Source organism: Microcaecilia unicolor, chromosome 2 (assembly GCF_901765095.1).
Source record: "Microcaecilia unicolor chromosome 2, aMicUni1.1, whole genome shotgun sequence".
In the NCBI taxonomy this organism is placed as follows: domain Eukaryota; kingdom Metazoa; phylum Chordata; class Amphibia; order Gymnophiona; family Siphonopidae; genus Microcaecilia; species Microcaecilia unicolor.
Window position 1 is genome coordinate 51488967 of NC_044032.1, and position 23126 is coordinate 51512092.

Genomic DNA, 23126 nt, shown 5'->3' on the forward strand with positions numbered 1-23126 from the left:
CACACAAAAAGACAGTCCCTGCTCAAAGAGCTTACAATCTAGATAAGACAGGCAGACAGACAGAACAATTAAGGGTAAGGGAATAAAGAGGTGAGGATAAAAAGGACAGGGCAAGTGAGCAGTGGTTAGGCGTCAAAAGCAGTGGTAAAGAGGTGGGCTTTAAGTTTGGACTTGAAAACAGCCAAAGAGGGGGTTAGACGTACAGGCTCGGGAAGTTTACTCCAGGCGTGATGTGCAGCAAGATAAAAGGAACGGAATCTGGAATTAGCAATAGAGGAGAAGGGGACAGATAAGAGAGAGATTTATCAACAAAACGGAGTACCCGAGGGGGGGCGTAGGGAGAGACAAGAGTGGAGAGGTACTGGGGAGCAGCAGAGTGAAAGCACTATAGTACAGTACTATAGAAATCACCAGCATTTTGAGATTTGATTATGGGCATTCTTCCAAATCAGACAGTTATGAGTAGAAAACTGCTGTACAACGGATTGAGGAACATTTTCAAGAAATGAAGATGAACTTGATTTGAGAACTGCCACAGGTACAAATAAGTACCTGTATAAAATATGTAAGCCGCATTGAACCTGCTATGAGTGGGAAAGCGCGGGGTTCAAATGTAACAAAAGAACTGGAAAATCAACAGTTTGTTGCTACTACGGCAGATTGTTGGTCTATCCATCACAGATCCTTCCCTGGGGTGCCAGTCCTCTGGACAGATCAGATGCAGTGGCGTACCAAGGGGGGGGGGGGGCAGTGGGGGTGGTCTGCCCCGGGTGCCAGAGGGTGGGGGGTGCTCCGCTCCCGCCTCCTCCCGTGGCCGTTCCCGCGGCGCCGCACATTAAAAAAACCGGCGAAGCAGCGTCGCAGGCAGCGCCTCGCGCCCTGCTTGTAAAAAAAAAAAAAAAAATCAAATCTCCTTCCTTCTCCTCCTCGTCTTGACGTCGACTCGGGCCTTCCAATCAATTTGATTGGAAGGCCCGAGTCGACGTCAAGACATCAAGACGAAGAGAAGGAAGGAGATTTGATTTTTTTTTGTTTACAAGCAGGGCACGAGGCACTGCCTGCGACGCTGCTTCGCCGGTTTTAACGGGACTGAGGTGGGGAAGGAGAGGGGCAAAAGGGACTCGGGTGGGGGTGTTCAGAGGGGAGAAGGGGACTGGGGTGGGGGTCTCAGACAGGGGAGGGGAGAAGGGGACTGGGGTGGGGATCTCAGAGGGGAAAAGGGGTGGGGATCTCAGACAGGGGAGGGGGAGGGGAGAAGGGGACTGGGGTGGGGTTATTCAGAGGGGAAAAGGGGAGGGGAGAAGGGGAATGGGGTGGGGGATCTCAGACAGGGGAGGGGAGAAGGGGACTGGGATGGGGGTGTTCAGAGGAGAGAAGGGGACTGGGGTGGGGGTCTCAGACAGGGGAGGGGAGAAGGGGACTGTGGTGGGGGTCTCAGACAGGAGAAGGGGAGGGGAGAAGGGGACTGGGGTGGGGGTGTTCAGAGGGGAGAAGGGGGCTGGAACTGGGGGCTGAAAAAAGGGGCAGAGAGAGAGGGGACAGATCCTAGATGGAAGGGGGAGCGAGAGGGAGGGCAGACCCTGGATGGATGGGAGAGGGAGGGCAAATGGTGGATTGAAGGGGCAGAGAGAAAGGGCAGGCAGTGGATGGAAGGGACGGCAGAGAGAGCAGACACTGGATGGCAGAGAGAGAGTGAAGACAGATGCTGGATGGAAGAAAGATGAGGAAAGCAGAAACCAGAGACAACAAACTGTAAATAAAATATATATTTTTATTTTTTTTTGCTTTAGGATAAAGTATTGTAGATGTGTTAAATGTTTATAATAGAACATGTAAATAAGGTAATCTTTTTATTGGACTAATTTTAATACATTTTGACTAACTTTCAGAGAACAAAACCCCCTTCCTCAGGTCAGGATAGGATACTGTAACAGCACTATACTGTACTGACCCGAGGACGGAGGTTTTGGCCTCTGAAAGCTAAATGTATTAGTCCAATAAAATGGTATTTTACTTTCTATATTTGTTTTATTTCTATTTGTTAATTTGTAAAGTGGTGATTGGTACTTGTTAGTTTTTTTCAAATTTATATCTGCTATCTTTATATTTTGCACAGTACTAGGAGACATTTTCTGTTTCTGTGGTGTTGCATTGTATGCAGAGTCTGGCATCGGGGGTTCAGTTTAATTTTTGTCTAAATAGAAAGTTTATGATTACTAATTCTATAGTGGATTAGGGTGTATCTGTGTTTGTGAAAAAGACATGGCTTTCAGTTGGCATTGACTGTTAAGGATCGACGATCTGTTCTATTCTGTCTGGTTTCATTTTACAATAGGTGAATTGATGTTCTAGTGCTCACTGTAGTGTTTAAGATGCTTTCCTTTTCCTTGTGCGACTCGTAGAAATGACTGCTTATGGTATGGTAGAATTGCTCTATAGGTCCTGAGTGTTTTGTATTCTCGGCATGCCTAGTACTGGATTTGGGGGGGGGGGGGGGGGGGGTTAAAAAATGACCGGCCCCGGGTGTCAACTACCCTAGGTACGCCACTGATCAGATGACAATGCAAAAAAGATCTGCGGCTTTGACATGTCATCGCCTAAGGATCACAGACATATGGTGTTACTGCAGCTGCATTAGAATCAATTCATTCTGAATTCCACCTCCAAGATAAAATCACCAAAACAACTACTGACAATGGCTCCGATTTCTACAACGCTTTTATCTCAACAAAATGATGATCGAATTACGTCAAATGACCACTATGAAGATGAGATACAATCTCAACTTGCACAACATCTTCTCAGCTGGCGATTTCCATTTGCCACCACATCAGAGTTGTACTCGTCACTTCTTAAATCTGGTTGCTACACATGATGCTACAGAAGCAAAATCCGATTCGGTTTACAAAGAGCTGTTATTACTCCACTTTTGTCAAACGCCAAGCATTACGGAATGAACAGTCATGAAGTGCGATGTCTAAGGTTATTGAGCACGCGTTTAGCCTCTATTTTGTTACACCTAATCAGACTCACTGGAACTCCATCTACAACTCAATGGAACGACTTAATCATCTAATTGCAGAAAAAGGCATTGTCATCATGCTTTCAGTTTGCAAACAGTTAGATGTTGCAGAGTTTCGTCATAAAGAAATCATGTTTACCGCAGGAAAATATATCTGTCATTAAATCTTTGATGCAAGCTTGGGATATTCTTTAATGTGAAACTAAAGCATTCATGGCCTACCTTGTGCCCACTCCCTGACATTGACAGAGAAACTACAAACATTTGAGAGAAAAAAAAACACATTTCATATGTGTCAGCCATTAGTAAGAGGATTACTAAATGGCACACAGAAACACTTTGAAGAGCAGTTAAAGGATGAGGAACTTATATAGCAGCTACAATATTACATCCAAAGTTCAAGACTGCATGGATCAAAGATCCTAGGCAGAAATTACTAGGAATGGAATTTCTGTTGGAAAAAAAAACCCAAGCCAAAAGTTCAGTCACAGTTAACGCTACTCAAGTGATGATCCTAGGTCAGCTGCCACCCGGGGCGGATCGCCAGTGAGCACCCCCCCCCCCCCCCCCCGGGTGCATTCTTGGCTGCTGGGAGCAGCTGTGCGGCTCTCGGCTCTGCTGGCTCCCTGCTCCCTCTGCCCCGGAACAGGAAGTAACCGCCCCCACCGCCCTTGGTACACCATTGACGCTACTGCAGATGCCAAAGCTGCTCAGACACAGTTAGACGTGGATGGTGATTTCTTCACTTTCAACACTCCAGACACCAACACAAGTGGCAAAGCTATTCTGTCTGCCTACATGAACAGTTTCAATTCTGTGGCAGAACTTGTTGGATATCCTGTTCTCAAAGACGTCTTTTCTGAACTAAACGGTGTTTTTTTATCAGCCAGTGCTGCATGTGAACATTTGTTTAGTGTTGCTGGACAGTTGTTTAGTCCAAAAAGAGGTAAAATGACTGATGACCATTCTGAAACATCAGCTACTGCTGGGCCTCAATTCAGCATTTTTTTAAAAACTCAAAATAAGGAGGACTAAAATAATTACACGTCCAACTTATTCAATAACTTAAACAGACATCACACTTCATTGGGGGGGGGGGGGGGAAGATGACAGATTTTTGGCCAGTCCTAGTTTTCAATTTAGATCTCCAATGGACTATGGTGTTTATAGTTCCTGATTCTGCTTGTTTTTCTGAGATGTTTCATGTTGAGATGAAGACGTGGATGCTGTTTCTTTTCTTTAGGCAAAAGTAAACAAGGGATCACTCTGGTGTGAATGCAGATTAGAGTTAGAAACAATGGTTTCTGGATTTCCTCGGGGCTCCTAATCTAATCTAATCTTAACATTTTTATTCCGCTAAACCTAATAAGGCTCAAGGTGAATCACAATGTGAAATGACATGGACAAACCAATTAAAATAAAATCAATTACTTAAGTTAACCCAAAAGCTTCAATATGAGTTTAGGGGAAGGGTCCTATTCCACCAAAATAGTTTCAGCGTAGGGTCACAAATAAAGTTAACAAGCTTGTTAAAAAAAAAAGTATTAATTTAAATTTGTAATTTCATTTATTAAGCTTCTGTTCCATTGTACCCTCAGAGATCTAGACATTTCAAATTGATAAGTACATATTCACAATACAGTACTGCTTGTAAACATTCTAGATTCTGTGGTCCAACTTGTTAAGAACTTTGTAATTTAAAAAGTAATTTTAAGAGTCTGTACTTTATTACTTTTCCTTGAGGTCTGTTTGGTTTTTTTTTGATAAGAGACTTTCTATCTTTACTTCACTACTTTTGAAGCCAGTACTTTTACTTTCTACTTAAGTACTTTTAAAAATTAACTACCCCATCTCTGTAAATTAGACACTTTTTGGACATTTCATGCAGATACCCTGTTAAAACATTAGCCCCTTTAAGTCAGGCATAGCAGTAAAACTAGACAGGCTAAAACGTTTGGATTTCTACTGGCACATTAACCAGAACAATTCAGTGGATCAAGCAAGACTGACTTGTCATTTATTAAACAGTTTATACTTTCTCTTTTTAGAAAAAGTGACCCACTTGCTCATAATTTCAACAGCTTCTCCTGGACACAGAAAAGGCAATGTACTGTACTGACATTATGAACATCATGTTATTTGAATGCTCTAATGCAGTGTTTCCCAAACCTGATGCTCAAAACCTATAAGCACTGGACCAGAGTCGGCATTAATCTGTACAGAATGTTCGGAAGGGTCTAGTACAGGAAATGGCCGCAAACTGTATTCTAAAGGACGTTGATCAGGTCTTTTGGTATTCTTTCCCAATGCTCAGACGACAACACTACAATGCGCAGAAGAATTGGATGGCTTCTAAAGCCAAAAAATTAACACCAGGTCCAGGGCAGATGACTTGTTGAACTTTTACCGTCTAGAACTGGCCATTCGTCCTGTTTTAGAATTTTTAAAAAATGTGTGCTTTAAGAGCAAAACCGCAAGTAAAACAGTCTTTAATCTTGTTGCGTAGCATGTATGCGTTTGCCACGAATTTGTCAAATACGGGATTTGAAAAGCGAAATTGTACACTTTTTTATGCTGTTCATGTTGCTTAAAAATAACAACCAAAAAAAGGATGGGGCATTTTACTTTGAAGCGATATGCACACAGCAGAAGTATGTTCTTCACCCCCTCCCCCACGCCAACGCACAGATGCTGATGCAAAGCAAAGAGACCAGTGCATATAACAAGCCTTATAAAAATCCTCAACATTTACAGCACTTTTCAGCAGTATTTCTGCACTTTACAGCGTGCACATGATGCCCAACCACAGTGCAGGCACACCAGAGAACTGTGTTATTCTGGGCTGGTGTCAGTGTAAAAAATGCACATGCATTTCACCTACTTTACATTTTGTTGTTAGCAGTTCCACCACGCATATAATCTGAATACCATTACGTTTTGAGTATTGGAGGACTATTTTTCAGCGTTGTTTCTGCAATATTTCCAGGACACAGTTTGCTATAACGCCAGAATTATGATAAATGTCAGCAGGGTACAAATCATATATATAATAGGCAGTACGGAGGAACATTCATATAATACATTTGCGATGTCAGCACGATACAAATCAAATCTCTTAATAGAAAACTTATTAGAACATATATTTACATAAATATGATACACACGACGACAGCAAAATACAAACGACATACCTTAATGGGCACACATTAGAGCAGTGGTTCCCAGACCTGGTCCTGGTCTCTGTGTTATATGAAATGTTCCTCCATTCTACCTACTATTATGCACGATCTGTACCGTGGATTATGTTATTCCTATTACTAGGATTCAAATTGCCTGTCTCCAAGTTTACTTCATTGATTTTATTTTTGCATATATTTGGTCAGTTTAATATTACTCTATACCATTAACAAATTCTGGGGGCCCTTTTACCAAGCTGTGGGAAAATGGGCCCTGTGCTGGTGGCAGAGGCAGTTTTTCCTGTGTGCCAGGGCCCTTGTTACCACAGTGGGTTAAAAAAGCCCCCAGCACACATAGCCATGCAGTAAAAGAACTCTTACCATATGGCCATGCGACGGGGAGCCATTACTGCCACCCACTGATGTGGTAACCGGGCAGCACGCAGTAATGACCGATTACCAGGTTACCACCGCGCAAGCCATTTCCAGGGGTTTTCTTTTTCCACCGGAAATGGTGCGCGCTTAGGGCGGGACTACCGCCGGCAGCCATGTTGGGCCAACAGTAGTCCCCGAAAGAGCAAACGGTAAGCCCGCATTGGGCTTACTGCTGCTCTGTAAAAGGGCCCTTCTAAGTTTTATACCATCCTCTACCTGCTGTACACTGCCTTGGGAGTAAACTTTTTCTTCCAGATGTTCCCTTGAGTCAGAATTCACTCCTGGCAACCACACAATGAGGGACTCCTCCCCTCGTGGTTTTCTTGGCATGATACATACAGGATATATGACAAACCTCATTGACCTACCAATCAGAAACATATCTAGTTCATCTCGAACATACCTAAACCTCCACTACCCAAACTGCAAAGGACTCACATACAAAGCAACCTACGCATCCAGCTTCTCCTATATAAGCACACAATTACGGAACGCACTGCCAAAAGCTGTGAAAACAACCTATGACCACCTAAACTTCAGGAAATCACTGAAAACCTACCTATTCAAAAAGGCATACCCCACCGACCCAACACAGACACCTACAATCGGCAACACAACAAAACCAAAGCTCGTAATGGACACTATATAACCTTCCTCTCATCAAACCACATGTACCTTTATTCGACCACAATATCACCTTGTATTTTTTTTTAATTTGTACCCTGCGCTTTCCCACTCATGGCAGGCTCAATGCGGCTTAGGTACTTATTTGTACCTGGGGCAATGGAGGGTTAAGTGACTTGCCCAGAGTCACAAGGAGCTGCCTGTGCCTGAAGTGGGAATCAAACCCAGTTCCCCAGGACCAAAGTCCACCACACTAACCACTAGGCCACTCCTCCGCTAGGAGTATTCCATGTAGAAGACTGCCCTTGCAGCCGCGCAGGCTTCTGTTTCTGTGAGTCTGACGTCCTGCACGTACGTGCAGGACGTCAGACTCACAGAAACAGAAGCCTGCGCGGCTGCAAGGGCAGTCTTCTACATGGAATGTTGCTAGTGGAATAGCAACATTAACATTCCATGTAGAATCTCAAATAGTAGCAACATTCCATCTAGAATCTCCAATAGTAGCAACGTTCCATGTAGAATCTCCAATAGTATCTATTTTATTTTTGTTACATTTGTACCCTGCGCTTTCCCACTCATGGCAGGCTCAATGCGGCTTACATGGGGCAATGGAGGGTTAAGTGACTTGCCCAGAGTCACAAGGAGCTGCCTGTGCCTGCAGTGGGAATCGAACCCAGTTCCCCAGGACCAAAGTCCACCACTCTAACCGCTAGGCCACTCCTCCACTCTACCAGACTAGGCACAAGCCTTTACGGTACTATGTAAGCCACATTGAGCCTGCAAATACATGGGAAAATGTGGGATACAAATGCAACAAATAAAAATAAAATACAGGGTGTCGATTTTGCCCTTGCCTTTTCCTGAGGCACGGAGGGTTAAGTGACTTGCCCAAGGCCACAAGGAGATGCCACGGGATTTGAAACCAGGCCTTCCGGTTCCCAGCCTGTTATTCTAACCATTAAGCTAATCCGCCACTCAATGTCTTAATAAATGCGGTTAATACATCCCAGTAAATCATAAATAACATTGGCTGTAGCATAGTGAAAAGAAAACCTGAAGTACAATAAAACACATTTTCATTTGGCATTTCAGCTTCTTGATATAAACAGTGTTAAGTGCTTAGTATATTCAAGCTGGTGTCTACTTTGGACGGTAAACATGGCCTATTTCAGTTACCAATTATATCTCTTATTACTCATACACTCACTAATGTTTCAAGCCACCTTCTTTTCTTTTACACTATCACAAACACTTATTTTATGACATATGCGCCCACTGCAGCCATGTGTATCTATAAACAACAGGCACAAGCAATCAGCCCAGGAAGCAGAGAAAGCAGACAAAAGCATGATAAAACCGCAGAACTGTAAGCAACAGGTCTGCCCCTCTACCCACCATCTTGCCCTCCAACTCAACTCCGCCCACACTACTCCTGCCAAATTTTTATGCACGCTTATTCCATCCCCACATCACATCTCTGAACCTCTCACTGTGGCTGGTACATCTTCATATAATCTCAATCCCCTCACTCATTAGACCACACAGTACTGCACTCTTACCGCCACTGCCACCGATAGGAACAGCACAATTACACAGCAAATGGCAGCAGATAATAATGAGCTTGGCTCTTGCAGCCTGCCCAAAAAGTTGTCTAGGGTTGTACCTGCTGCTCTGCGAGAGTCCCCCTGCATTTTTAGGGTTGTAAATGTCACTCCTGGCAGATTAAACAATGCGTGGGTGGGGGGAGAGTTAAAGTGTGTAATTTATTCAAGTTTTGCAATGAGTAAAAATTCACTATACTTTGATTCCATCTTCTTGCCATATAGGGACGCTCTATATCTATCCAATGTCTTTTTGAATTCTGTTGCTATTTTCTTCCCACCACCTCCTGCAGAAAAGTATTCCAAGCACCCACCACCCTTTCCGTGAAAAAAAGTACTTCTTGATGTTTTTCAGTTTCCCTACTTGCAGCCTCATTTCATGTTCCTCTAGTTCAGCCATTCCCAACCCAATCATTGGGGCACACCTACTCCCATTGGGTTTTCAGGCTATCCATAATAAATATGCAAGAAAAAGATCTGCATGCACTGCCTCAATTGTATGCAAATCTAGCTCATGAATATTCATTGTGGATATCCTGAAAACCCAATGGGACTAGGTGTGCCCCAAGGACTAGGTTGGGAATGACTGCTCTAGGCCTCCCCACTTTTGGAAAAGGTTTGTTTGCTCATTCGTATCTTCAAGTATTTAAATGTCTGCATTATATCTTACCCATCTCTGCTCTCCTCTAGGGTATACACATTCAGTCTTCAAGTCTCTTCTCATACATCTTCTGGAACAGACTCCATACCATTTTGGTTGTCTCTCTGAACAGGTTTGAGTCTATGTCTTTGGCAAGATACGGCCTCCAAAACTGAACACAGTACTCCAAACTGGGCCTCAACTACAGACTTGACCAGTAACATCACCATCTCCTCCTTTCTGCTCGTTATGCCCCTCTCCATGCAGCCAAGAATTCTTCTGGTCTTGGCTACCACCTTGTCACATTATTTCACCACCTTGAGACCCTCAGACACTTGTCACTCTGAGATCTCTTTCTTGGTCTGTGCACATCAGCCTCTCACCTCCTGCTGCATACAGTTCCTTTGGATTTCTGCACACCCAACACATAATTCTACATTTTTTCACATTAAAGCTTAACTGCCAAGCATTAGCCCAAACTTCTAATTCATGTACAGCACTTCTTATGCTTTCCACTCTCTCCAGGGTATATTAATGACAGAGATTTGCATTCACTGCCTCCAACTGCATGCAAATCTATCTCATGAATATTCATTGTGGATATACTGAAAACCTGACTGGCTGGGGTGCTTCCAGGACCAGGTTTGGGAACCACTGTACTAAGATCTAGGCTACATGTGGGAAAGGAGAAAGAGCAGAGGTGGAATTACAAGATTCACAAGTGCTGAGGACCAATTTGTTGAAAAGGACTAGGGAAAAGCAGAAATGCTGAACAAATACTACTGTTCAATGTGAAGAAAAACCTGCAGATGGTTTAGTATAAGTGCTCACAACATACATACTCTAGTCTTATAGTTTTGTCTACCATGGGGACAATTTTTCTTTTAGAAGGCTTGAGCTGCCTAACAAAGGATTTTAAGGTAAAATTATGCATTACCTGATAATTCTCTTTCCTTTAGGTGCAGCAGATGAATCCAGAAACTAATGGGCTGTGTCAATCTACCAGCTGGTAGAGATAGAGAATACTGTACTGAAGACAGTGACCCTGGATGGCAAGCCCTCAGTCAGTATATATTGTATGACAAAGCCTTCCTCACAAATGGAGAAACCATAAATCTCAGCTGAAGAACAGGGTAGATCTCCCCATTCTCTGTTTGCCTCCCCCCCCCCCCCCACCAAAATCTAAACCTAAAACAAAATCACAAAGGAGACCCCAAGAAAACACAAACAATCTGGCATGGCTAAACAGGTGGGAGCCTGGATTCATCTGCTGCGACTAAAGGAAAGAAAATTATCAGGTAAAGCATAATTTTACCTTCCTATGTGTCAGCAGCAGATGTATCCAGAAACTGATGGGATGTACCAAAGCAGTGTCCTAACGAAGGTAGGAAGCTGCCACTCCCAGACAACACTGCTGCACCAAAATGGCCATCTGACCAGGCTGCAACATCCAACCTATAATGCTTTGAAAACGTAGGCAAAGAAGCCCAAGTGGCTGCCAGACAAATTTCCTCAAGAGAGAAAACATCCACCCAAGAGGCTGCCTGCACCCAAGGGGAATGGGCCTGCAGCACAGAAGGAGCCATCCAGCCCTCCAAAAGATAGGCCGCAGAAATTATTTCTTTGAGCCAACATGCAACCGTTGTCTTGGAAGTCACATAGCCCTACTGGGTCCTTGAAAGGGGCACGAAAAGATGATCCAAACACTGAAAATCATTAGGCATCTGCAAATAATGGAGGAGAACTTTCCTCAGATCCAAAAACCGAAGCCTCACAAAATCCTCCAGATAATCCTCCCTAGCAAAGGAAGAAGGCAGAAACAGAGACTGATTGATATGAAAAGCTGACAGAACCTTGGGCAAAAAGGAGGACACAGTACGCAATGTAACCCCAGCTTCCGAAAATTGGAGAAAATCATCCTGGCAGGACAACACATTGATCTCGGCCACCCAGCAAGCCGAGGCTATAGCCACCAAAACAGCTACCAGAAAGACATCTTCAAGGTAAGATCTTTGTCGGAAGCCTTGTGCAAAGGTTCGAAGGGATCCCGCTGAAGAGCTTTAAGAACCAAATTCAAATTCCAGGTCTGACACGGATGACGAATCGGAGGTAGCAAATGAAGAGTGCCCCACAATAACTGAACCACATAAGAATGCACTACCGAGGAGCCCGACACACGCCCACAGTAACAGGCAAGTGCCACCACCTGAACACAGAGAGTTATACGCCAAACCCTTTTGCAAACCCTTCCGAAGAAAAAAAGTCAGCAGCTGGGACACTGTTGCCTGCAAAGGGGATCAGGCACGTTCAGCGCACCAAGCCTCAAATGTATGCCACGCCCGAGTATATGCTGTAGTTGTAAACTTTTTCCTGGCACGAAGAACAGTAGCAATGATTGCATCTGAATAACCCTTTTTTCTCAATCTTGACCTCTCAAGAGCCAGGCCATAAGACCAAAGTGGGAGGGATCCTCCATCAGAACCGAGTCCTAATGCAAGAGATTGGCCAAGAGAGGGAGCTGCAAAGGAACATCTATTAGAAGACGGACCAGGTCCACATACCATGAGTGTCATGGCCAATCAAGAGCAAGCAGAATGACTGTCTCTTTGTGCCTCTCGATTCTGTGCAGAACTCACCCGATTAGGGGCCAAAGAGGGAACACGTACAAGACAAACAACTAGGGTCAGGGCTGCAGAAGAGCATCCAGGCTGACGGAGATGACCTCTCTACTCCTGCTGAAGAATCGGGGAACTCTAGTGTTCCGGCGAGACATCATTAGGTTGATCTGCGGCGTTACCCACCTATGCTAAATCTGGCAAAATGCCACCTCTGAGAGCTCCCATTCTGCCTAATCTAGGAGACTGTGGCTGAGAAAATCTGCTTGATTCAACTAGCCCGCAATGTTTAGCCGCCAATAGACAAAGGAGATGGGCCTCTGCCTACTCTAGAGGTTCAAAACCTCAACATCCATCGCAGCACTACGCATGCCAACCTGTTGAGTGATGATAGCCACTGCAGTCATGTAGGCCGAGAAAATATGAACTGCCTTGCCCATTAACAATTCCTGAAAAACACAAAGAGCATTGTTCATCACACGCAGTTCTAACTGGTTGATCAGCCATTCATCCTCCTTTTCTGTCCAACCGTCCTGCTCTTGCCAGTGGAGGCAATGCGCCCCCTACCCAACCAGACTGGCATCCGTCACTACCACCATCCATGACGGGGAGGTTAACGGCACCCCCCTCTGTCGAGTGTTAACCTGAAGCCACACCACCATACTGCGCCTTGCCTGGGGCAACCTAGAAAGATGTCTGTGATAATCCAGAGACACTGGCAACCACCTTCTCAGCAGCAAGTGCTGCAGAGAACACATGTGAGCCCTCACCCATGGAACTACCTCCAGGGTGGCCGCCATAGACCCGAGCACCTAACATATTCCCAAGCTCATGGACTCGCCACTGCCAAAAGCTGGCAATCTGCACCTGAAGCTTGTCCCTCTTCCAGCAAGAACACCTTGCCCTGTGCCGTGTCGAAGCACATGCCTAGATAATTCAAAGAACTGAGTCAGAACAAGTTGATAATCCATCCAAGGAACTGCAGTAAGGACACCCTGACCGGTGGCCTGGCGACTCTTCTGTTCCAACACTGCTCAAATTAGCCCCTCCTTGTGCAGAAAAGCCGCCACCACTACCATAACCTTGGAGAAGGTCCTGGGAGTCGTAGCCAGGCCAAAGGGAAGTGACAAGAACTAAAAGTGATGGCTGAGCACAGCAAAACAAAGAAACTGTTGATGAGGAGGCCAAATGGGGATGTGCAAGTAGGCCTCCTTGAGATCCAGTGCCGTTAAGGAACGCTACTGGCTGCACCGCCACTACCACAGACCGAAGGGTTTCCATACAGAAATGCCTGACCTTCAGAAAATGATTCACCTTTCTGAGGTCCAAGATGGGATGGAAAGAGCCTCCTTTCTGAGGAATGACAAAGTAAATGGAATACTGACCCTATTGCTCCTCAGATCGAGGAACCGGCATAACAGCTCCTAGATCTAAAAGAGACTGCAAGGTGGTCTGGACAGTGGATCGCTTGGAAGTTGTCCCACACTGGGACTCCAAATACAAATCGGCGATGGGCGAGGAAAATTCTAACCAGTAACCGTCTCGGACAATATCTAAGACCCATTGATCCGAGCTGATTTTGGCCCACTCATCGAAAAAGAGAGTCAGCCAACTTCCTGAAGAGTGGACCAGCGACACATCATTGAGAGGGACGTCCAGTCATGCCCTGATGGGCCGCTGAGCCTGTATTCCTCTTATCTCCCCAAAAGGAGGACCGCAACTGAAAACAGGAGCGCTGAAAACCAGAGCCGATGTCTCAAACCTCAAGCCAGCCTTCGGCTTATCCTCCGGGAGGCACTGTGATTTGGAATCACCCAAATTTTTAACCAGTTTTTCGAGATCCTCTCCAAAACAGCAGCTTGCCTTTAAAAGGCAACTTGGTGAGGCATTGTTTGGATGCCATATCTGCCGCCCAGTGATGCAGCCACAAGAGACGACAGGCAGTGACTGCCAGGCATTTCCTTAGCAAAGGCCTGTACCAAATCATACAAGGGAATCCACCAAGTAGGCCAGTCTAGATTCTAACTGCAGTGCCGAAGCTACCATAGCCGACGAGGAACCGCAATCCTGCTCCAGCGCCTGCTGAAACTAAGCCACGCCCTAGCCGCATAGGAACTACAAATAGAAGCCTGTAAGGCCAGAGCCAGCACCTCAAAAGAGTGCTTCAACGAAGCCTCCAGTCTCCTATCCTGCATGTCTTTCAATGCCACGCCACCCTCTACCGGGATGATAGTCTTTTTAGTGACCACCATCACCACCAGAGTGTCCACTTTGGGTAAGGTAAACTGCTCAACCTGATCCAGTGTCACAGGATAGACACAAGCCATAGCCCTTGCCACCTTCAAACTCGGATCAGGGTCGGACCACTGAGTCGTAATGAGATTCTGAATAGCCTCATGTACAGGAAAAGCCCGGGAGGGTTTCCCCATACTAGCCATCTTCAAATTTACTGCAACTGCAGCTTGCACTTCCGGCTCAAAAATGTTCAGGGCTTCCAAAGCCCCCAAACTGAGAGGGTAATTCCTCTCTATGAAAAATATGAACAGCCGTCGGTTATCAGGCTCCTCCTGGAGAATCTCCCCTCTTCAAAGTCATCCAGACGAGAGGGAAACAAGGACACCCCTGAAAAGGTCGCCAGAGAAGGGGAGGCTGACAAAAGGGCTACTGACCCCCACCTCAGACATGGAGGTCAAACACTGCCTCTTCTGCGCAGGATCTTCTAAGGGGGAGGGTCAAAAATAGGCCCATGACCCCCGAGGGGTCAATCGGAGGCAGTCCCATCTGCTGAGAGGAAGCCTGAGGAAAAACACGCTTCAAGAGGTAGGCCTGATGTAAAAGGAGAACAAAATCTGAACTTGGACAAGCCTGGTTTACACAAATATGTATGTGCTAGCATACTGATAAACATATAATAATTCTCCACAAAATGGAGACAAGTTAAGGACCTCCTAGTGGAAGTGGCAGAGTAAAAACGGTAAGAGCATTAAAGTGTTATGGGGGAAATGAACATAAACTTGGTACTGTCCATAAGCCTTCGCAACTGCAGAAGCCTTAAAGTCAACTCCAGCCTCATTGCTGTGGTAAGAACAAGCAAGAGAAGTGTGTGTGCAATGCCAGAGATCAGCATTGTATGAATCATTGAAAAAGATGACCAGGCTTGAAATGGCCTACAAGTAGAGGTACAGGCTTGTACATTAACACATTATAGTCACCCTTGAGAATGATATGGAATCATGGAATTTTATTTTGGGGGATCCTGCCAGGTACTTGTGACTCTGTTGGAAACAGGATGCTGGGCTAGATAGACCCTTTGGTCTGATCCAGTGTGAGAATTCTTATGTTCTTATGGACAGCAGTGGTAAGACATGGGTTTAAGGTCAGGTAAATGTTATGAGAAGAAGGGGATTGTGTTGGTTCGAGCATGAGAATTTTGTAAACTCATCTACTCACAGTGGTAGAATTGCCAGAATGGATGGACTAATTTTCTGCAGTCATTTATTTTAAAAGCACTAAAAAAGCAGAAGTTAATTTATTTACATAAACCAATCAATTCCAATTATATCTAAAAAAAGCAATTAGCAGTAGAAACCTTAAAACTTCAGAGGTGACAGCATAACTCCATGAACACCCAAATATTTTTGTCCAATCTATTCATTACATAAAATAACTGTTCCAGGGTACTCTGGGATATATTCACCTGCCTTTCAGTGCTGGACTCCCAGAATATTTGAAATGAGAGCACAGGAGTGGACACATCAGAACTCTTAACCATCCATCCAGTCATCCAAGTTACAGTGTGGATTCTTCGCTTCAGTTTCTACCAATTTGCTGCACGGTAATCACGTTTTTATAAAGATTCATAATGGAACGCTACTTTGAAGCGATTATTAAATAATGTTCGGCTCACCTGGCCATCTGTTTGTAAGCCTCTTCTGCCACTGCAAAGATGTGAGGATCCATGTCTCCCATATTTTGGCCGCTGTATGCGTAGATGACATCTTCCCCGTAGATTGGCAGCTGTTCGTATGGATTAATGGCAACAAGTACAATACCTAAAATACAAAGGTCCATGGGTAGTATGTAAGGACTGTATTCCAGCGATACTCAACCAATTCAAGGCTGTTATTATTTGTTACATTTGTACCCCGCGCTTTCCCACTCATGGCAGGCTCAATGCGGCTTACATGGGGCAATGGAGGGTTAAGTGACTTGCCCAGAGTCACAAGGAGCTGCCTGTGCCTGAAGTGGGAATCAAAATCACTTCCTCAGTTCCCCAGGACCAAAGTCCACCACCCTAACCACTAGGCCACTCCTCCACTCCAGCAAGCTGTATTCACACTCCATTTTTAATCCTGAAATTAAAAGTATTAGTTCCATGTGATTGTAGATATTTTTTTTTAAGTTAAAGCATGTGCTTTTTTTCTTCAAATTTTAAGGTACAGAAAAGTCACAGAGAATGCCTGAAAGGCTAAAAATTAAATATTACACCTTTATTCATACATTTCCCTTCTGATCATAGTAGGAACATGTGACCTTGGCCATATATGAAAAACATGATCAATATACATTCCAAGGTTAATGCAACATGTCCAAATGAACAGGGAGATCCCTTCATGGAATATTCCAGAGTAACAGTGCACAATGGCTTAGGTCAGCGTTTCTCAACTGAGTGCTTGAAACGCACCCATGTAAAACTCCCTTCATATGAGTATTGATCCCAATCTTCCCCTCAGAGATGCAATTAAGTGCCACTGGGCAATTGGGGTGTCTGGAACGCATAGCAATCTATTGCCTCTCCTATAAAACGGCATTCCTCCCGCTTTCCTTTCTATTTTGATATTTTTTCTACTTTCATATTTAGTTTAACTTATAACTATAAGTCACTCAGAAGGTACAACAAGTAATGAATAAACTTGAAACCCAACCAGTCTCGTTTTTACACTATCCGCAGTAAATATGTATGAGGTAGCTTTGCATACAGTGAAAGGAGTATGTGCAAATCTGTCTTATGCATATTCAGACATCCCGAAGGCCAACTTACTGTATTCTGTCCAAACATTGAACACAAATAGACCCTTGCCAAGTTCAGAATAAGTGACCACAATCTTAAAATATGATTATGTAGAGACGAATTAAATATAAACCCAAAACACCACACTCCGCCCGCAGTGCAACACTACAGAAAAAAAACAGCACCCTGCATTCTGCAAAATATAAAGAAATCAGTACAATTTCTTGTAAAACTGACATTTTCCATTCATTGAATTAAAAATGAAATCCTTTCTACCTTTACTGTCTGGTTGTTTTGTTTTTCTGATCATGTTTGTCCTAATCTCCAATTTCTGCTTTCCACCTTCTTTTCTTAACTTTCTTTCCAAGGTCTCCAGTTCGTCTGTCACTTTCTTTCCTACATCCATCTGACTGACCTTTTCCTTTCAGTTTTCCTCCATTTTTTTCTATCTGCTCAGATTTTGTTCATGCTTACTATTTTTTTTTTACTGCATCTACCTACTGTTTCCACCTCCCTTATCCCAGACCTCTCATTCTTCATCCTATTATTCACCAGTTTTTTTGCTAACTCCCTCCTTTCTTCCAGTACCTTCTCTTTTCCTCTTTCCCTCTTTCCCTTTCCTCTTCACTTTTCTGACCAGTATCTTCTCTCTTTCTTTCACCATCTCCATCCAGTATCTCTCACCATCACCCTAGTCTTCCCTTGTATCAAGCATGTTCCCCTCGCTCTTCTATGTTAGCATCTCCCTATTCCTCCCATGTCCAGCATACCACTTTCTCTGTCTCCATCCCCAGCCAATGTCTAGCACCCCCTTTTGTCTTATTGCCATGTCCAGCATCTCTCCCCTCTGTCTTCCTATTCACCCCATGTCCAGTATTTTCCTTCACCCTACAATCCACCCCCCCCCCCCATGTCCAGCATACTCTCATATCCTTTTTTCCTCCCTATCTGATCTAGCATCTCCTCTTTCTTTCCTCCTCCTCTAAGCCTGCATCTTCCCCATTCCATTCCTTCCCCTCTTTTCCTCCATCCTTACCTGGCATCTCCTTTCTGTCACTTTACAGCTCCCGTGTCCAATATCTCCACTTTTCTCACCCTTTGATGTCTGGACATTTTACTTTTCTAATGGGGCTGGTCCCACTCTGTTTTCCACTTTCCTTGTGTTGGTTTTCTCCTAAATTCTTCACCAAGTTGGCCTTTCCATTTCTTCTTTTTCCTCTTTTCTTCCTTTCCTTCTCTACATCTGTCTGGAACTTATCTTTCTTTTTATGGTTTTTTCCCCACTTTTATCTTCACTATGTTTATATCAGCCCACTTGATTTTACCCTCATTCTCCCTTTCTCTCACCCTCTAGTTCTTAGTCACCTCCTTTTCACATCTCATCTACCTACTGGTTTTTCCTATTTCCCTCTCATCCCCCCCCCCCCAGTACTCCCAGTGCCCCCTCTGTCTTCCCTCCCCTCCATCTCCATCTCCTGTACTCACCCTCTCAGCCCTAACCTACCCTCCACTGCCTTTCATCTTCTCACTAACCCCAGTTCTAACCTTCTCTCCTTCCTTCCCTCAAGACCATTCTTCTTTTACCCTCTATCCCATCTCCTATTGCCTCTCTTTTACCATCTTTTTAACCCCATTTCAATCCCTTCAGAAACCTATCCCCTTATATAAGTGCATACGTATTGCCATACTGGGACAGATCGAAGGTCCATCAAGCCCAGCATCCTGTTTCCAACAGTGGCCAATCCAGGTTACCTTGCAAGATCCCAAACAGAAGAACAGATTTGATGATGTTTATCCTAGAAATAAGCAGTGGATTTTCCCCAACTCCATTTTAATAATGGCTTACGGACTTTTCTTTTAGAAAGCTATCCAAACCTTTTTTAAACCTTGCTAAGCTAACTGCTTTTACTACATTCTCTGGCAACGAATTCCAGATTTTAATTACACGTTGAGTGAAGAAATATTTTCTCCAATTTGTTTTAAATTTACTACTTCATAGCTTCATTGCATGCCCACTAGTCCTAGTATTTTTGGAAAGAATAAACAAGCAATTCATGTCTACCCGTTCCACCCCACTCATTATTTTATAGACCTCTCCTATCCCTCCTCAGTACCCCCATTCCTTTTCAATGCCACTCATCCTCTCTCCATTCATTCAGATCATTCATTCTATGTCTCAACTTTTCCCCATATTTATCTTCTTTCTCTTACCCCCTATTTCACACACTCACTCACTCTCCCAACCCATCAATATAACAATTGATAGGTACAAGTGGGGGAAAAGTAAGTACTCACTATTCCCTAAAAACTCCCACTTGACCTCTCCTATCCGTAACTCTCTGCTCCCAACATCCCTTTCAATCAAGTCCTAATCATCTTCTGCTCTATCCCCCTCTCCTGAGTCCTAGTCATCTGCCCTATTCTCCCTCTCCCCCTAGTCCCATCCATCTTCTACTCGGTTCCCCCTTCTTCCCCCACCCCCTAGTACCATCCATCTTGTATACTGTCCCCCTTATCCCCTACCCATTAGTGCCATCCATCTTCTATTCTGTTCTCCTCCTTCCAGACCCATTTTCTGATCTTTCCAAAGTGTCCTATTTGATACTTCTGCTCTATCTACGGTCATTCCTTCCATACCCTTGTACCTGTCCCTTCTCCTGCGTTACTGTGCCTCCTTGGATCCAGCTTTTCCCCCACCACCCAGGGCCAGCATCTCTCCCCTGCCCCCTCCCAATGGTACTGGATCTACTGAGGGAGAGAGAGAGATGCTGTATCTCTCCCCATCTTTCCTACCTTCAAGCCCTTACCCCCCCCCCCCCCCCGACATCTCCCATCTACTCTGGTCACCCAAGCATATTCCTCATTACTACCCCCTTGCTGTCCTTTGGGTCCAGTGTCTTTCCCTCTCTCTTCACCACCACCTCCCTCATTCAAACTCTCTCTTCCTGCTCCCTCCACTCACGATCTGGCACCTCTCCCCCCTCCCCCCATGTGATTTAGCATTTATTTTTCCCTTCTCCACTACCCATAGTCTGGTTTCTCTCTCCCTTCCCTCCTCCCCACAGTCCAGCGTCACTTTCACTAGCAGTTCTCTGACCTTCCAGTAGCGAATCAGCTCTCAAGATAGCCAGCCTCACCCCTTGCCAACCCCAGAAGCTTTCTATCTGCACAACTTCCTGTTCCCGAATAGGTGGGATGCTTACAGAGAGAAAGCTTCTGGGGCCTGCAAGAAGCAAAACTGTCTTGAGAGCTGACACCGCTGGAAAGTCAGAGATGTGTTGCGGGGGGGTAGTAAAAGATGCAGGACTAAAGTGAGAAGGGAAAAAAAAAACTACAGGGGCCTCAACCAAGAATAGGGGGCCTGGGACCCCCGTGGCTATGCCCATGCCTAAAACATGTTTAAGCATAATGCTTTAACATACAATGTCTAGCCCGACAAGAAGCAGAAGAGCAGCAGGTGGTGACAGAGTTGCTGAGGGCTCTGCATATCCCTAAAAGTGTAATCTGGGCAACTGCAACATTGCTGCTTCTAAGGAAAAAGAAATTAGTTAAGCAGCTTCAAGAGACCAGCAGGAAGCCACTGGTCCAGGAAAGGAGAAGAGAACTGGTCAAGGAGGGCCAGGCAGCAAAAAAGGAACAGCACCTGTGATTACATCTAAATTCAATCCAGCTCTGGGAAGTATTCAAGAGAAAAGAACGAAGAGGAGACTTTGGGGATTTGGGAGCCCTGGGAGAAATAAGTGGCTGGTATTATTTTTTGCTCTCTGACTTTACTACTGTTATTGTTGTGAAATCTGTCCTTATTGTTTAAAGACCATTTTCTCAGTAAGCTCTCTGGTTCACAACCCCAATTCTGGCCTGGTCTTAGTTACTGAGTGCTGCTAAAGAGTGGGCATGTGGCTCAGTTTGCCAACAGCCCCCAAATTATACAGTACTGAATACAGCAAGAATATTTATTTGGATTTACTGCCTTTATGAAGGAATTCACTCAAGGCGGTGTACAGTAAGAATAGATCAAACAGGAGCAGGAGGCATTTAGAGCAGTAAAAATATTCGAACAATACAAAGTATGTCATGGTATACTACTTAAATCCTATCTAATTGCTCCTAATCACATAGGTTTTAATGAGTCTTTGAACCAATAAAATAACCTTTACTAACATGTAGCCTCATAAGCCCATATTGAGAAATAAGAAAGATTGGGAGTAACAACGTGTGAGATTTATAAGATACAGCCTTGGACGGGCTTAAGGAAAAAACAAGCAGCGACTGAGCTTTTGAAAAACTTGGAATGGCAAAGCTAAGTGCACGTATAGAACTGTTCAACCTGGCTGACTCTTTTGATTTGATGTAGAAATGCATTTTGGTCTTCTGTATTAAGACCTAGTTTAGAGTTTCATAGGTCTGTTTGAAGATTTGATGAGCATTTGAACTGTGAATTTATAAAATTATTTGTCTTCATGAGCCTGGACACTGCAGACTTTTCTCTCATGGTTAAATATAGATAGGAGAGTTTTTCTCTGCGGTGTCAGGTAGGTGGGGTAGCCGATGATGAAAGTCAGTCAGTGGTGTCCTAACAAGAAAGGTACCCTGGGCTTATGAGGCTACATGTTAGTAAAGGTTATTTTATTGGTTCAAAGACTCATTAAAACCTATGTGATTAGGAGCAATTAGATAGGATTTAAGTTTCTGATTTCATATTGCTCCATGCAGTTTTGAATTTGTTTGCTTTATGGTATACTACTTGCAATGACAACACAATATGTACTAGAACATTATAATTGGTAGTGAAGGGTAAGGCAAAGTTGTAACATATAGATGAGTAAGAAAGTAGGAAGAATTAGAAAGTAAGGATATTTGATTTGAAGAAAGTTGCACGTGAGGTCAGAGAGATGGTTAAATATTATCTCAGCTAGGGTAGGAGTGGATAAACAGTATGTGCAGCCCGAGTCAATCCTAGTGTGTGTGAGTGAGACTAACAAGTTAGTTACTTCTTCCATTAAAGGCTTGGTTGACGAGCCAAGCTTTCACCTGCTTCCTGAAGTAGAGGTAGTCTCGTGTTAAGCAGAGCCTTTCAGGCAATGCATTCCAGAGTGTGGAGGCTACTCCAGAGAAGGCTCGCTTGCGGGTATCACATCTGTGTTGCTTCCATAAAGGTATGCCCCCAGTCAAGTGTATGATTGCCTTAATGAGTTAGGACAAAAGTGGTAGATATGCCACTTACTGAAGAAAAACTAAATCACTTATCAAGTCAAAGAATACAGTGTATCTACATCTGGCTTAGATAGTCACTTGGAGATTAAAATCCCCAATTACCAGAGGATTGTGGGAGCAAATAAAGAGTTGAGAGCAGTGGCGTAGCCAGACTGCCAATTTTGGATGGGCCTGAACCCAAAGTGGGTGGGCACAAAATTTTCTCTCTACCCCCTCCCCCAGCAAAATTTAGTCACGCTAATCAGATGCATTTGTCACACAGGGTAAAGTGCTGCTATTCAGTGCATCAGATTTCAGAAAATTTATTTAATAGCCTAACACCCTTTTCAGTGAGCTTTCAGAGGCCAAAACCTCCTGCCTCAGGTCAGTATAATGCTGTTACAGTATCCTCGCCTGACCTAAGGAAGGAAGTATTGGTCTCTGAAACTTCATTAACACAGGTACCATATTACTTTATCCTAAATTAAAAATAAAATTATTTTCTTTACCTTTCTTGTATGGCCATTTACTTTTTCTCATTGTGTCGCTCCCAGTCTCTAGATTCTGCTTTCCTTCGTTTTCGCTTAACTCTTCTGCCACGGTTTCCTGGCCATTTCTCATTTTTCTTTCCTTTTTCTTTGCTTTCTTCAATATTTTTCTGCCTCTCTCTCTCTGTCCTGATTTAATTCATTCTTACTATCCATTCTTTAATTTCCTTCATCTACTTATGGCTTTTCATCTTTTTCTCACCCTTGTTCTCCCCATGCCCCTTCCTCTTATTCTCCAGTCTTTCACTACTCTCCTTTTCC

The 23126-nt window shown here is 44.2% G+C and overlaps 1 protein-coding gene across 1 annotated transcript in view; it reads right to left on the reverse strand.

The window, feature by feature from the left end:
- Positions 1–23126, reverse strand: part of MYO5B (myosin VB) — a 696980-nt gene that overhangs the window by 510943 nt on the left and 162911 nt on the right. The window contains exon 4 of the mRNA XM_030192939.1: positions 16021–16165. Coding sequence (XP_030048799.1) covers positions 16021–16165 — 145 coding nt within the window. The remainder of the gene's footprint in view (positions 1–16020; positions 16166–23126) is intronic.